Source organism: Hyperolius riggenbachi, chromosome 7, assembly GCF_040937935.1.
Source record: "Hyperolius riggenbachi isolate aHypRig1 chromosome 7, aHypRig1.pri, whole genome shotgun sequence".
Taxonomy (NCBI): Eukaryota; Metazoa; Chordata; class Amphibia; order Anura; family Hyperoliidae; genus Hyperolius; species Hyperolius riggenbachi.
This window is the reverse complement of record NC_090652.1, coordinates 211636721-211652678: the sequence shown is the minus strand read 5'-3', so window position 1 is coordinate 211652678 and position 15958 is coordinate 211636721. Positions and strand designations below refer to the sequence as shown.

General features: G+C 46.4%; 1 protein-coding gene across 2 annotated transcripts in view; it reads right to left on the bottom strand.

The window, feature by feature from the left end:
• BMPR2 (bone morphogenetic protein receptor type 2) overlaps nucleotides 1–15958 on the bottom strand; it is a 209525-nt gene that overhangs the window by 7889 nt on the left and 185678 nt on the right. For both annotated transcript variants that reach the window (XM_068245113.1, XM_068245114.1), the window contains exons 10-11: nucleotides 8718–8854; nucleotides 3381–3553 (exon numbers count right to left, since the gene is read on the bottom strand). In XM_068245113.1, the coding sequence (XP_068101214.1) occupies nucleotides 3381–3553; nucleotides 8718–8854 (310 nt within the window). The remainder of the gene's footprint in view (nucleotides 1–3380; nucleotides 3554–8717; nucleotides 8855–15958) is intronic.

The following is a 15958-nucleotide window of genomic DNA, read 5'->3' as shown; positions in this document are numbered from 1 at the left end:
TATCTCCCAGATCCGGATTTGAGCAGCCCTAGTTATCAGGTAGACTGTCTATGCCCTACATTAGTATTATGTAAACTTTGTGCCCCATCTGCCCAGATATCAGTATTAGGTTGCCTTTGAGCCCTGCAGCTCAACTGCAATCAGGCAGTTCTGATTTCTCTGCATGCATTCAGTTGCATAGTTTTGGTTGCATTCTCAATAATGCTACGTACACACATGCGACAACGATCGTTCGTTGTCAACGACGAACGATCTTTTAATTGACGAAAGAACGACCGAAGTAAAGTTAGTTGTAAAAAGTATGTAACGATCACATCGTTAGAACGAACGTTACACCACGTAAAAGCACTTAATGCGCCTGCGCATAAAATTGTAAAGTTCCTTGGAGAAAAAGTGAAATGCGCATGTCCAGCCTGGTACGAACGATCGTTTCCAACGATGTGCCACTTTTGCTAACGATCGTCGGTGGTAAAAATCCGCCAAGACAGAACTTTGTTTTGTAGCGATTTGCCTCGTTCGTCGTTTGCCTTAATAGTCGTTGGTTCGTTTTTTGTAACGATCGTCGTTGGTAAAGATCGGGGAACGATCGTTACAAACGACTATAGTCGCATGTGTGTACGCACCTTAAGAGTCACTGCCATCAGCAATCACTCTGCGGTTCAGAGCAGCTCAGGATGCTGTTATGAATGACTTGTTGCAACTGAGCTGCAGCCAAACAGTGTTGAATTCCTTGCATGCATAATGCTGCAAAATGTTGTATGCATTTGTAATGAGAGTCCTATCCATCTGCAACCAGCCTGCAGCCTCCAAATCAGAGTAACACAGGATTGAGAGATTACCATTCAGCTGTGTTGGAATTTGCACGCCTGCCCTCATTGGATGATGTTCATATAAAAGCCTCTTCCTCCCTTGTCATCTTGCCCATCATAGTGTTCAGCTTAGCCATAGCTGTTTGCTGGGTCCCGTGTTTCAATTGTAAAATGCCTTGTCTTGCTATGCCTTGCTTGTGGATGGTTGCTGTTCCTGCGTGGGTAAACAGCAGAGTCCTTCCAGTCCTGCTAGTCTGGATGCAACCATCACTGCGGTGGTGAATGCTCCTGCTAGTTCTGATCCCATGGTAAAGAATGCAATGTGGGTCGGCACCACCTAAGTGGTCCGCGCATAGTGTTTCCGCCCTCTTTTAGGGGGTGTATTTAAGGTGGCTAGTTTTCACACTGTTTGTTTGTAGCAGTTTGAGGAAAGGCTATTCAGCCTGAAACAGCGTCTGTCACTGCTTGCAAGGAATAAAGAGCTTTATACCACTTAGGTGGTGCCGACCCACATTGCATTCTTTACCACAGAGGACCCCAAGAGGCACTGGGGTTGGGGTCTGGGCACACCGTTTGGATTCATTGGTGCTCCTACTGCTTGACATTTTGAGTTCTGATCCCATGGACTTCGTAGTCCTTCCAGTCCTGCTAGTCTGGATGCAACCATCACTGCAGTAGTGATTGGCTAGCGATCCTGCTAGTTCTGATCCTGTGGACTTCATAGTCCTTCCAGTCCTGCTAGTCTGGACGTAGCCATCACTGCAGTAGTGATTGGCTAGCGATCCTGCTAGTTCTGATCCTATGGACATGACTATAGCAGCGGTAACTATTAGTTATGCTCCTTCTTGTTCTGTCTTGTTTGTGTGAATGTTTGTTATCGCTGCGGTAGCGATTAGATTGGCAAACATTCCTTCCTGTCTGTTTGTCTGTCCTTGTCTTATTCAGAGTGGTAGACAACTGAAGCTCAGAGCTGAGGTCGCTCTGAGCAACCATTGTGTCTTGTTTATTGTGGCGGTTATCGGAAGCTCAGAGCTGCGGTTGCTCTGAGCAGTCTTGCTCCCTGTCTCTAGTCTTCTACTCCTGCTGTGATCTGTGTAGTCTCCTCCACAAGTGCATCCTGCACTATTGCCTGATATTACCCAGCCACATTTGTCTTGCTTAGTGGGCTCTGGTAGTACTCTTGTCTTCCTGGCCTCAGTCTCTATACCTTGCACGCTGAAGTCCTGCGGGGTAACCATAGTCAGGTAGGCGTACTGGTCTCCCATTCACGCGTATAGGTGAAGAATGTGCCATTAGATTGGGGTATAGAGGCTGAAGAAAGGCGAGCGATCTGCCAGGCCTTACAACAGGTTTAAACAGACATGTAAACTCAAACACTGAGGGCCTGTTTGCAGAAAGGTTTTAACACAAAAAATGTTAGCCTCCAATTTATTACAGGCGTTCAATGATTTGCTAATAACTCTGGCTCGCATGTGAATACTAAACAAACCAGGGGCGTAACTATGCATCTAAGGGTATGCCTACCCTTAGACTTCCTCCTGGTGCCTGGCAGGGATGAGGGGCCTGGACGTCTTCCTTCCTCCACCAGGGCCCCTTCCTGTGCTCCCCTGGCTGTGTCAGGCCCAAAGATCAGCACTGCAGCAGGGGCTTACCTTTTCCCCCGTTGAGTCTCTCTGTTGCTCCCACTGCAGCTACTACGCATCCTCTGGCCCCTACTGCAACGCTGATCTGTGGGTATGACACAGCCAGGGGAGGACGGGAGGGGGGGGGGGGGGCTGGAGGAGGTGCACTCCTGTCAGTTTGCTTGATGTTTGCAGAGGTGCTCTGTAGCCTCTCCAAGCAGTCGAGTCAGGTAATGTAATCCTGCTGGCTCTGCCTGTATTTAATACTGAATGGATGCAGGCTCATCTGTATTTAGAGACTTGGCAGGATGATGCAGTAAGGTAGTGTGGCTGCTGCGATACAACATGGCAGGGGGCTTATTTGAATTTCCTGCTGCCCTTTACTACTCGAGACCTGCAGAATCATTTGCTGGCAAAAAGGATATATATATATCTATATATATATCTATAGTTTCATACAGGTAGTCCCGTGTTCATGAACGAGATAGAAACTGTAGGTCTCTTAAGCTGAATCAATTCCTAAGTCGAGCCACTGTGCCATCTTTGTCCCCTGTACCTCCTCTATGCCCCCACCTCAGCCCCCCACTACGCCACCACTGTTCCCCTGTTACCCCATTGTACCCCAGCAAAATGTAATTTTCCCAGATTAAAAACTATTTTTCCTTTGAATTTTTTAAATATCGGCTTTCTCAAAAATAAGGTCTTATTTAAAAGACTTAAATTTAAAAATTTTGGTCCGTTCATATACAGTATACTCTCTATCTTCCTTGTTTTACATTGGAATATGTGTTGTATTATTACTGCTTTGCCAAAGACACTGGCAACTTGTTAGGTTGGGATCTACAACATGTTCAGTAAAACACTGCCAAGAAATCATAGTCAAAGTGGGTTCTCCACCCATGCAGTATATCCCTATGATGCAGGCTGTTTCTTGCCACAGAGTACATACCGCTCGTTCTGCACAGCTGTTGATGTTGGGTTGATGGTTGGACTCACAGACTTATTCCTCTCCCAGATCATCATAAGCTCAGCCATTCTCTCCTCTGCACACTGTGCTGTAAGCCTGGCCTCAGCATCTTGATCCCAGCAGTCATCAATTGTTTCCTTCAATGATCTTACAGCCTTTGGTAAGGAACATATACTTTAGTATTTAGATAAATACTTGAAAAATAAAGACTACAAAGTGGTCAATGTCAGAGCTAAAATGCAACTCCACTCTAAATCTTAATATGTTTAGCAAGTGACAGTGCCTGGCCTTTAACTGTTGTTTGTTGTCCAGTAGGGATATTTCCCTCACTTCCTGTGCAGTGCTGATAAGGGAATCACTGTGCAGTGGGCAGCAATGCGGGCCTGTTCTCACTTGGAATTAGCGTGGTAAAATCTCTGTACGCTCTTGCGAGTTTTGAGCGATCGTGATTAGTGCTTTTTAGCATTCCAATCACGATTGCTCTAAAATCACAGTAAAATGTTGCAGGTAGCGCATTTTTCTTTTGCCACCAAACGTGAATTGCTGGCGATTGGTGGCAATCACGGCAGTGAGATCACTGCCATATATTTAATATTGCGCTAACGTATTAAAAAGCACGAGCGATCGCCGGGCAAATCAGCGATTAGTGGTAAACGCCCTCTAATCGCCCCAGTGAGAACGTACCCTAAGTGCCCGTTCCCACTTGAGCCGCACACGCCTGCAAGACATGCGGTGGCACTTCCGGGTCTGCAAATACACAGACGAATACCATCAGCCGTGCCATGCATGGCTATGGGATTCGCAGCCTCCCGTACCATTTCGGATGGAAATGCCGGCTGAATCGCTAGCGCAAGCGATTCAGCTGGCAGCGCTATTGTTCCTTATGGCAGTTTCCCCACGCAGTTTGCCTGAGGGGAAACTCTGCAGAAACCGCGCAAGTAGAAATGGGCCCTATTGCTGGGACTACACGGTACCATTAGATGGCTCAATTGATAATTTCCGACATGTCCGATCACCCCCCGGATCAATTCCGCGCTCGATACCGCATGGGAGACAATGGCAAAAGATAAGGAAAACGAGCAGAAGATAAGAGAATCGCCCACGGGGACGAGCGCGGAATCGATCAGGTGGCATAATCCAGCGGTATTCCCGGCATAACAGTCTGACAAGGATCAAATTCTTTTCAATGCTGTTCAGAACTGAAAAAGTTACATAGGCCTCAATTCACTAAGCTTATCTCCTGTCTTTTATAAAGTTTCTGAGCTGTTTCTAGAGTGATCACCATGGTGATGAGGCATGTAGTATTCAGAAACCATTTTACCTCAGGCAAACCTAAAGTTAACTCTTCTGTCTTTAATGCTGGGAATACACAGGTCGATTCTGCGCCCGATCATTTTGCCGCTCGATTCCCACTCGATTCTCTTATCTTCCGCTCGTTTTTCTTATCTTTCTTTTAATTCACTTCAATGAGAAATTGAGCGTCAAAACGACTGAACGGTGATCGGACATGTCGGAAGTTATCTATCTAACCATCTAATCAGCTCAGAATCGACCCATGTATTCCCAGCATCAGTTAAGGAGAGATCTCTAAAGTTAACATTTCAATCCTTAAAATAACTACAGAATTCTAAAATTAAAGACAGGCTGTTAATTAACTGCATGTGAAAATAACTACAGAGGTGGTAACTAATGCTGGGCATACACAGCTCGATTTTGCCGCTTGACTCTTCTGCTCGATCGATTCCCCGCTCGATTCTGCAGGTGATTCTCTTATCTTCCGCTCGTTATTTTTTTATCTTTTTCCATTGCCCTCAATGCAGAATCGAGCAGCGAAACGATTGGGCGGGAGATCGGACATGTCGGAAATTATCTATCGAGCCAAATGACTCAGAATCGAGCCGTGTATTCCCAGCATTAACCCCCTGGCGGTATGACTCCCGCGGCTGCGCGGCCGCGGGTGTGTTTTTTTCACTTTTTTTTTTCTTTTTAGCATGTAGCTAGCCTAGCGCTAGCTACATGCTTCCCCCCTCCCTGCGGCGTCCCCCCGTGTGCCCCGATCACCGCCGGCGCCGCTTGCCCATAAGGAAATCCCGTTCTGAACGGGATTTTCTTGAGGGCTTCCCCCGTCGCCATGGCGACGAACGGAGTGACGTCACCGACGTTTGGACGTCGTGACGTCACAGGGAGTCCCGATCCACCCCATAGTGCAGCCTGGCGCCGATTGGCCAGGCTGCGCAAGGGGTATGCGGGGGGGGGCCCTGTATCCGCGGCGGGTAGCTGCGCATCGGCGGCGGGCGGCGGCGATCAGACCAAACACGCAGCTAGCAAAGTGCTAGCTGCGTGTTTGAAAAATTATGTAAATCGGCCCAGCAGGGCCTGAGCGTCACCTTCCGGCGGCTTAACCCGTGTCACACACGGGGTTACCGCCAAGGTGGTTGAAGACACAAATGATAAGCTAACTCTCTCAATGTGAAAACTTATCTCTACTCCTTAAAGGGGAACTGAAGTGAGAGGTATACAGAGGCTGCCATATTTATTTCCTTTTAATCAATACTAGTTGCCTGGGAGCCCTGCTGGTCTATTTCTCTGCAGTAGTATCTGAATAACACCAGAAACAAGCATGCAGCTAGTCTTGTCAGATCTGACTTTAAAGTCTGAAACACCCAATCTGCTGCATGCTTGTTCAGGGGCTATGGCGAATAGTATTAGAGGCAGAGGCTCAGCAGGGCTGCCAGGCAACTGGTATTGCTTAAAAGGAAATAAACATGGCAGCCTCCATATACCTCTCTCTTCAGTTCCCCTTTAATAAGGCAAGCTTTTGAAAATACCATTGATGTGTGGTGGTAAGTTGATCTTAGTGAATTGAGGCCCATGTTCATTTACAATGACAATTTGTATCATGTTCATTTAATGAATCAGATAAGCATTCCTAGCTTACAGTTTAACCACTTCACCTCCAAGGGTTTTTCCTCAGAGCAATTTGCACCTGTCAGCGCTCCTTCCATTCATTCGCCTATAATTTTATTACTACTTATCACAATGAAACAATCTATATCTTGTTTTTTCACCACCAATTAGGCTTTCTTTTGAGGGTACTTTTTGCTAAGAATTATTTTATTGTAACTGTGTTTAATGGGCATATTAAGAAAAAAATTAGAAAAATGTATTATTTCTCAGTTTTCAGCCATTATAGTTTCAAAATATTACATGCTACCGTAATTAAAACCCACACATTTTATTTGCCCATTTGTCCCGGTTATTGCAACGTTTAAAATTTTTCCCTAGTACAATGTATGGCACCAATATTTTATTTGGAAATAAAGGTGCATTTTTTCAGTTTTGCGTCCATCACTTATTACAAGCTCATAATTTTAAAAGTAACACTAATATACCTTCTTGACATATATACTAAAAAATTTCACTCCCTATTTTTTTTTTATTGTATATTTTTATTAAAACATTTTTGGGGGTAACTATTGGGGACTGTGGGCGGTAAAGGGTTAATTTTAAATGAAGATGTCCTCGCCGCATAACTTCCTTATGCATAATATTACTACGCAAACAGGAAGTAATGTGTGAACGTGTAAGTATTTTTTTTTTTTGTGAATGACGTCGCCATCTCAATCACCCAGGGACTGAAAAGTCAGGGGTCGTCTTATATGCCGGGTGTCATTGATGCCGAGTGATACGCCCTATCCTGTTACCGCCTCTCAGATCTCGCTGCTGAGCACTGTAGTGAATCAGCGCAGGTGCACATGTGCGAGATCTGAGAGGCAGAGAAGGAGGTAAATAAGATACAAAGGGGGACTAGAAGGGTGAAAAAGGCGTGTTTTATGGGCACAGAGCTATTTATTCTTCCATACTGCTCTGATAAACAGGTAGACAAGGAGAGCTGACCAATCCGCTTAAAGGGAAGGTTCAGGGAACTATTGAAAAAAATAAAAATCCCTATCCACTTACCTGGGGCTTCCTCCAGCCCGTGGCAGGCAGGAGGTGCCCTCGCCGCCGCTCCAGAGGCTTCCGGTCGTCTTCGGTGGCCGACCCGACCTGGCCAGGCCGGCTGCCAGGTCGGGCTCTTCTGCGCTCCATGGCCGGGCTCTTCTGCGTCCCACGCCGGCGCGCTGACGTCATCGGACGTCCTCCGGGCTGTACTGCGCAGGCGCAGTAGTTCTGCGCCTGCGCAGTACAGCCCGGAGGACGTCCGATGACGTCAGCGCGCCCGCGTGGGACGCAGAAGAGCCCAGCCATGGAGCGCAGAAGAGCCCGACCTGGCAGCCGGCCTGGCCAGGTCGGGTCGGCCACCGAAGACGACCGGAAGCCTCTGGAGCGGCGGCGAGGGCACCTCCTGCCTGCCACGGGCTGGAGGAAGCCCCAGGTAAGTGGATAGGGATTTTTATTTTTTTCAATAGTTCCCTGAACCTTCCCTTTAAGGAGAGGGAGAGTTGACCAATCCAACCAGTCAATCACCTGTATAGTGTGTTATACTGCATACCACATACATTACAGCACCAGTATCTGTTCATACATAGCACCAGTATATGATGTTTTTTAAATTTTTATTTGGTGTGCGTTGGAAGAGGGGTAGTCTTATATGGTGAGTATATCCCAAACTCTATATTTTAACTAGAACATTTGGGGGGGGTCGGTCGTCTTATACGCCCAGTCGTCTTATATGCTGGAATATACGGTACATAATTGACTTAAATACATTTTATTTAGGTAATCAACCCTCAGACTAGTTGCTAATAAATCTGCACCATGACGTGGAGTCAAATTTTAAATTTTGTAACCAGCTTATCTTTTTAAACAATGCAGTCCATTAAAGCAGACCTGAACTCAGAACTTTCTCTCTGCTCTAAAAAAATAATACATAATAATAACCTTTAAAGAAAAACATTTCTTTGTTACAGCTTACAGAACTCCTGCAATAAATCTGCAGTGTGTCTATTTCCTGCTTTCTTGGAAGCCGACAAAGAGTTAACATCCTGGGTGCAGTTCTCATGCATCTTTATGTTTTCCTTGTGTCCTGTACAAGAGTTCATGTCTATTTTAAAGGGGTTCTGTGGGTTTGTTTTTTTAAAACAAAAACTAACACTTACCAGGGGCTTCTACCGGCCCCTGCAGCTGTCATGTGCCCGCACCATCCTCTACGATCTTCCATTCCCCGCCGCTGTCACCGTTTAATTATATGTCTAACTAGACGACTACAACTGCGCATGTCCTAGCTCCTGCTCACGTCTCCTTACTGTCTCTTTTCTCAGTATATATTCGTACATGGAAAACCATATATATAGCTGAACATATGTTTGCAGTACTTACTAAGCTGTTCTCTTTCCATGCCTCAGGAAACTTTGGCCGTTGCTTCTCTCTGGATACCAATACTTGCATGTCTTCAAAGGTGGGGTGATTTCCAGCTTCAACCTGAAATGCCATCTGATGCTCCGGCACAGATTCCCCTGAACATAGATAAATCAGTCAGTTACATTTAATGCACAAATGAGTATTGTGTGTTAAACTATTATAAGCTGTAAACAGACATGTGGTAAGGTGTGGCCCAAATGCTTTGCTGAGTGTTACAGAGCTATTATTGTGATTATTTTTACTCCATTTCTTTCTATCCTGGTTTGTTCACAGCCCTGGGGGTCTCCTCTGCTGAACCTCAGCTATGAGAAAGGTTTATAAAGCGCAATAAGGATTTTTAGACTGCTGCAGCATGAATCTTGCAGAAAAACAATAGCAAGATGCAATAGGAGGGGGTAAGAGAGAGGGGGTAAGCTTTATATCAAGTGACACCACACAGTGTAGCAGCTGAATAATGGTGTAATATACATTACACAACAATGGCCAGTAATAGCTCACTTATATGCAATGCAGATTACAGTGCTGCCTCCATAAGACATAATGCACCAGACCGCAGCATTATGCTAAGGAAATCAGAATTTAACTTGTGCTGCGCAATACCGAGTGAATAGCACAGTGTAAAATATAATGCACCCTGGCAAAATATAACCTGATAATCAATGAAATGTACAGAAACAGTTTTACTACTATGATAATCAATGAAATGTTTTTATTGACAATGCAGTAATAGATGAACACATAATGTTGTAATCTATTGCACTGTAATATAGCACAGTCACCAACAGCTAAAGCTAATTAATTGCAACCAGATCTTGCATTAACTTAGCCCACTAGACTTGGATCAGATTTCAGCATTGATGGAAATGTTGCCCACACTAATGTTGTACAGCGCAATACAGGACAGCTGTGTGGCTCCTTGGCTCACCACTGTGTCTGATCATCTTTCCAATTAGTAATCTGTCCAAGATCAATGAGAAGTTTATGATTACATGTGCTGGAGTCAACTGTTCAGTGGTACATCCACTCAAAGTGATCAACCCTGGCAGAAATATCAATCTTTTTAAAACATTTTTGTTTTCATTAGATTGTATAAAATGATCATGTAGATGAATTAATGAGTGGTTTGCCACATGTCGGCACCTATAAGCTAGTAACATATAGATTTTCAGTAGATCAGGTAAACAGTCGATATATTCTTGATAGTAATCATTTACCTGGAGTACCACCTTGCACCACAGATATTAGATCACATTTAAATAGGAACTTTAACCAATGATTGAACTTCATTCCACTCAGTAGCTGATACCCCCTTTCCCACAAGAAATCTTCACTTTTTCTCAAATAGCTCATCAGAGGGGTCTGTATGGTTGATATTGTGGTGAAACCCCTCCCACAGAGTGATGTCATGACCAAGGTTCTGACAGTTTGCTGTCTGTGAACTTAATTGCATTGAGGGAAATTAGGTCTTTTCCAACTGCCAAGCAAGCAATATCTCCCTCTGTTCATTGAAGTCTCAGTAACAAACATTCCGTACAGATCAACTGGCAGAACTAAAGATGTCACCACCTGTGATACATTTCAGAATGTTAATCAGGAAGAGGAAAGATTTTACAATGGGCAAACACTGACTAAATAATCTATAAATTAATATTGTAAACAACATTGTTATTTTCACTACAGGTTCTCTTTAAGGAGAAATCTATTCTAAGCTGCCACCACTTGTTTATATACAATACAATAATACAATAACATTTCTATAGCGCTTTTCTCCCATAGGACTCAAAGCGCTTAGGCTCTCTCAGATTCAGTAATTGGTAGTAGGTTGAAGCATTCACACAACAAAAGTAATATTTCTGCAAATGCCAAAATGAACAGGTGGGTTTTCAGTCTGGATTTAAACACGTCCAGGGATGGAGCTGTCCTGATCTGTTGAGGTAAGGAGTTCCAAAACGTAGGGGCAGCATGACAGAAGGCTCTGGGACCAAAAGTTTTAAGTGGACTCTGGGTATGACTAGATTATTAGAACCTGTTGATCTGAGAATGCGGGGATTGCTACGTAGCTGCAACATATCTTTCATGTATCCAGGGCCTAGATTATTCAGGGATTTAAATGTCAGTAGGCCGATCTTGAATAGGACCCTCCATTCTATAGGTAGCCAGTGAAGGGAGTGCAGGACTGGCTTTATGTGGCAGTGACGGGGTTGGTTGGTTAGCAGTCTGGCAGCAGTATTCTGTATCAGCTGTAGACGGTACAAGGCCTTTTTTGGAAGGCCAGTGTAGAGAGCATTGCAGTAGTCCAGTCGGGATGTGATGAAGGCGTGGACTAAGGTTGGCAGATCTTCTGGGGGTATGAGGTGCTTGATTTTTGCAATGTTCTTCAGGTGAAAATAGGATGATTTCACCACAGCAGAGATTTGAGTTCTGAAGCTTAAATCCCAATCAATTAGAACTCCCAGGCTACGCACATGATCAGAGCTGCGTAGATCCGTGCCTCCTATTCCCAGTGGTGAAGACTGCAAGTTAAGTTGTTTTGTTATCATGCTCTGCCCTCCAATCAGAAGGATAAAGCTAAAAGGTTGCTGATCACACACTGCTCCCGCCCACGCCCTCCTGCACCGTTCTTCTGCCAGGACTACAGGTGCCCATACACTTGCCCGATTTACCACTGATAGACAGCAGATTCGATCACTGTGATCGAATCTGCTGTGAAATCGATGTGCAAACGATTTCCACCCGAAAACGATCAATCCCGTCGATCTGTCCGCGCTGAAAATTTTGCTCGATTGCCGGCGGGTCGGGAGTGTGTCGATAGAGGCGTTAGAATGTCCGACGACCGACGCTAGCGGCAATACATTACCTGTTCCGCCGGCGCATGTCCCCACTGTCCCTTCTCCACGCTCGGCAGGGGCGTTTTTAGGGTCCTTGGAGATCGGGGGCACCTGTGGGCACCAGGCGGGGAGGTATATGCGGCTACAGATAACGGGCCTGCCCATCGAAATATTGGATGGAGCCCCCTGTCCTTTATTTAGATAATTTACAATCAGTATAGGCATAGATCAAAGATGTATACGCACATACAATTTTGATTGGCTAATCACTGACCCCCAATTTTACCACCCCCATGCAGTAAGTGGGCCAACAGACAATGAATTTTATGAACAGAGCTAAAATTGGCTAATCAAAATTGTATGTGTGTACCAGGCTTAACAGCTAATACTGTACATATTGAAAGTAGCAGGGATCAGCATACAATATAGCTGGTTTACAATCAGTAAAGGCACAGAGTAACACCTTACACTGTACACACTGGAGGTAGATCAGCACACAGTGCAGGCACTAGAGAACAGCGTATACTGTACATACTGTAGGCAGCAGAATTCAGCACACTGCAGCTAGCGTGCCAAAAATATGAGGATCACATTGTGCGGCGTGCTTATCGCGCCGCACCGAAAAATGGGTGGGCCATGGACCAGAATATAGGTGTGGTAACGGGTGGAGAGAAATTTACATGAACCTAGCAATGGTGGGACATTAGATTAGGACAGTGGTGGCAAACCTTTTGGAGGCTGAGTGCCCAAACTGCAACCCAAAAGTCACTTATCTATCGCAAAGTGGCAACAGCAATTTAAACTAAATACTGTACAAACGTTTTAACTCATACATGAACATTATGGAAAATCCAAGTTGAAAATAAACTGTGAAGATAAACAATTTCATCCATCCTACTCCTGAAAAATGTATTCAATTTTTTAGAACCTCCCAGTTTTATTTTCTGTTTTAAAAAGCTAAAAAAGTAGGTTTAATGCTATTGTCTCATATGATAAGGATTCAGCTTTTCCCATAGTCTCGCAGTTAGCAATCATGTGACCCCCAACAAGACAAATTCAGCAATCATGAGGCCCACAACAAGACAAATTCAGCAATCATGAGGCCTCCAACAAATCATGAGGCCTCCAACAAGACAAATGCAGCAACCATGAGGCCCCCAACAAATCATGAGGCCCCCAACAAGACAGATTCAGCAATCTTGAGGCCCCCAACAAATCATAAGGCTCCCAACAAGACAAATTCAGCAGTCATGAGGCACATAAATAGACAGCATTTCACAGTTAGGTAGTGAGTGACAGGGACCCCCAGGTTAGCTATTGAGTGACAGGTGCCTCCAGTTAGGTAGTGAGTGACAGGGACCCCGATAGTGAGTGACAGGGAGCCCCTTTAGGTAGTGAGTGAGTGCCAGGGAGCCCCTTTAGGTAGTGAGTGAGTGCCAGGGAGCCCCTTTAGGCAGTGAGTGAGTACCAGGGAGCCCCTTCAGGCAGTGAGTGAGTGCCAGGGAGCCCCTTCAGGCAGTGAGTGAGTGCCAGGGAGCCCCTTCAGGCAGTGAGTGAGTGCCAGGGAGCCCCTTCAGGCAGTGAGTGAGTGCCAGGGAGCCCCTTCAGGCAGTGAGTGAGTGCCAGGGAGCCCCTTCAGGCAGTGAGTGAGTGCCAGGGAGCCCCTTTAGGCAGTGAGTGAGTGCCAGGGAGCCCCTTTAGGTAGTGAGTGCCAGGGAGCCCCTTTAGGTAGTGAGTGAGTGACAGGGAGCCCCTTTAGGCAGTGAGTGAGTGACAGGGAGCCCCTTTAGGTAGTGAGTGAGTGCCAGGGAGCCCCTTTAGGTAGTGAGAGAGTGACAGGGAGCCCCTTTAGGCAGTGAGTGAGTGACAGGGAGGCCCTTTAGGTAGTGAGTGAGTGCCAGGGAGCCCCTTTAGGTAGTGAGTGACAGGGAGGCCCTTTAGGCAGTGAGTGAGTGACAGGGAGGCCCTTCAGGCAGTGAGTGAGTGACAGGGAGGCCCTTTAGGTAGTGAGTGAGTGACAGGGAGGCCCTTTAGGTAGTGAGTGAGTGACAGGGAGCCCCTTCAGGCAGTGAATGAGTGACAGGGAGGTCCTTTAGGTAGTGAGTGAGTGACAGGGAGCCCCTTTAGGTAGTGAGTGAGTGCCAGGGAGCCCCTTTAGGTAGTGAGTGAGTGCCAGGGAGCACCTTTAGGCAGTGAGTGAGTGCCAGGGAGCCCCTTTTGGTAGTGAGTGAATGCCAGGGAGCCCCTTTAGGTAGTGAGTGAGTGACAGGGAGCCCCTTTAGGTAGTGAGTGAGTGACAGGGAGCCCCTTTAGGCAGGGAGGCCCTTTAGGTAGTGAGTGAGTGCCAGGGAGCCCCTTCAGGCAGTGAGTGAGTGACAGGGAGCCCCTCTCTAGCCGCCGCCGCTCCCCCCTCACCTGGCAGTGTAGTCAGACCTCAGGATCAGCGGCTACCCGACCAGTACCAGCGGGCGCCGGACACACCCGCTCGATATGCGGAAGTGATGTCACTTCCGCATATTAGTGCGGGCGCTGGGTCCTAGCGCCCACACGATTGGTCGCCGGCTCGCCGCCTGATCCTGAGGTCTGAGTGACACGGCGGCGGCTGGAGGGAGCCGCTGACAGAGGGGGTGGCGGCGCGAAGAGATCCGTGGCACCCCAGGACAGATTGGGGGCACGTGCCCCCCCCCAAAATAGGGCTAGCGACGCCCCTGACGCTCGGCTTCGGCTGGCTTCACTTACTTTCTGTCGGAGGAAGTTTAAACAGTAGAGCTCCCTCTACTGTTTAAACTTCCCCCGACAGGAAGTAAAGTGAAGCTGGAGCCCAGAGCGGAGAAGAGACAGCGGAGACCGGGGGACTCATGCCGGCAGGATCAGGTAATGTATGCAGGGGTCGGCGGCAGCAGCGGCAGCTCCACAGATTGTGAATCGGTTTCATAGTGAAATCGATTCAAAATCTGTTTGCAGTGTAGGCAGCCAATAGATCCCTCTTTGATCAGATTCGATCACAGAGGGGATCTATCTGCTGGTCGATCTGGTGGCATAATCAACAAGTATATGGCTGCCTTAATTGAGATATCAATATACAGTATCTCAGGCAAACCTAAAGTTAACTCTTCTGTCTTTAATGCTGGGAATACACGGGTCGATTCTGCGCCTGATCGTTTTGCTGCTCGACACCCACTCGATTCTCTTATCTTACGCTCGTTTTTCTTATCTTTCTTTCAATTTACTTCAATGACAAATAGAGCGGCAAAACGATCGACCGGTGATCGGACATGTCGGAAATTATCTATCTAACCATCTAATCAGCTCAGAATCGACCCATGTATTCCCAGCATCAGTTAAGGAGAGATCTCTACAGTTAACATTTCAATCCTTAAAATAACAACAGAATTCTAAAATTAAAGACAGGCTGTTAATTAACTGCATGTGAAAATCACTAGAGGAGGTAACTTAAAATTTGCAGAATGGAGGATTTTAATTGGTAAAACTAGATGGCTTAATTGTGGTATTGTACAATCTAGGCAGACTGTCATAGGTTTGAAATTCTTATCTGCTGGACCTCTAATATACAGCAGTGATGCAAGCGGGTTGATGTGAGGAGATCTTAAATGGCACCCCTAGCCCCATTTTTCCTGTAGCTTATTAGCACAGGCAGATGGTTACTTGACAGTAACATACACTATTTGTTTAATTGATTGTGCATAGACTAGAAAAATGATGCTACTCATAACCTTGTGTACAGAACTAAAGGAGTGTGTCCTGGACGGCAGGTATATTTCACCATATTTTTGGACAGTGGCTCGTTTGGACCAGGTGGGGACTGGGGATGGAGCCTGGGATAGTTTGGCAACCAGCGGTTGATATAGTCTTGTAGGCTGTTACAGGGCCCCAGAGCTCTAGAAGAAGGAAGGAAGGATCTGGGTGGGCCTCCCCGTTCCACCTCAGTCCATGCCTGGTACTCTAACAGCCTGAGAGAGTGCATACAGCTGGGAGCAGCTGCACAGGTGGTGGCTGGTGGAGTGCTGATTATGTTTACAGCAGGTGAAGCTGCCAATAGTTAGTGTGCAGTGAAAACGGAGCTGTGAGGTGCAAGCCTGCCAAGCCTGTGTGTTGGGATCCCAGGCTAAAATACTGTCCTGTTCAGGCCTAAGGATTTTATATGACACAAGGACTATGAACTGTACATCAGCTGAAGTAAGCTATTTTCCTTTTACTAAACCTTTTGTGTGCTGAACAGAAGCTGTTTAAAGGGACCCTGAACATAGGATAAAAATGGAATTTTAACTTACCTGGGGCTTCCTCCAGCCCCTCGTAGCCCGGCAGGTTCCTTGGCAGCCTCTGGGTTCCCTCCGTTCTCCGGCTGGCGGC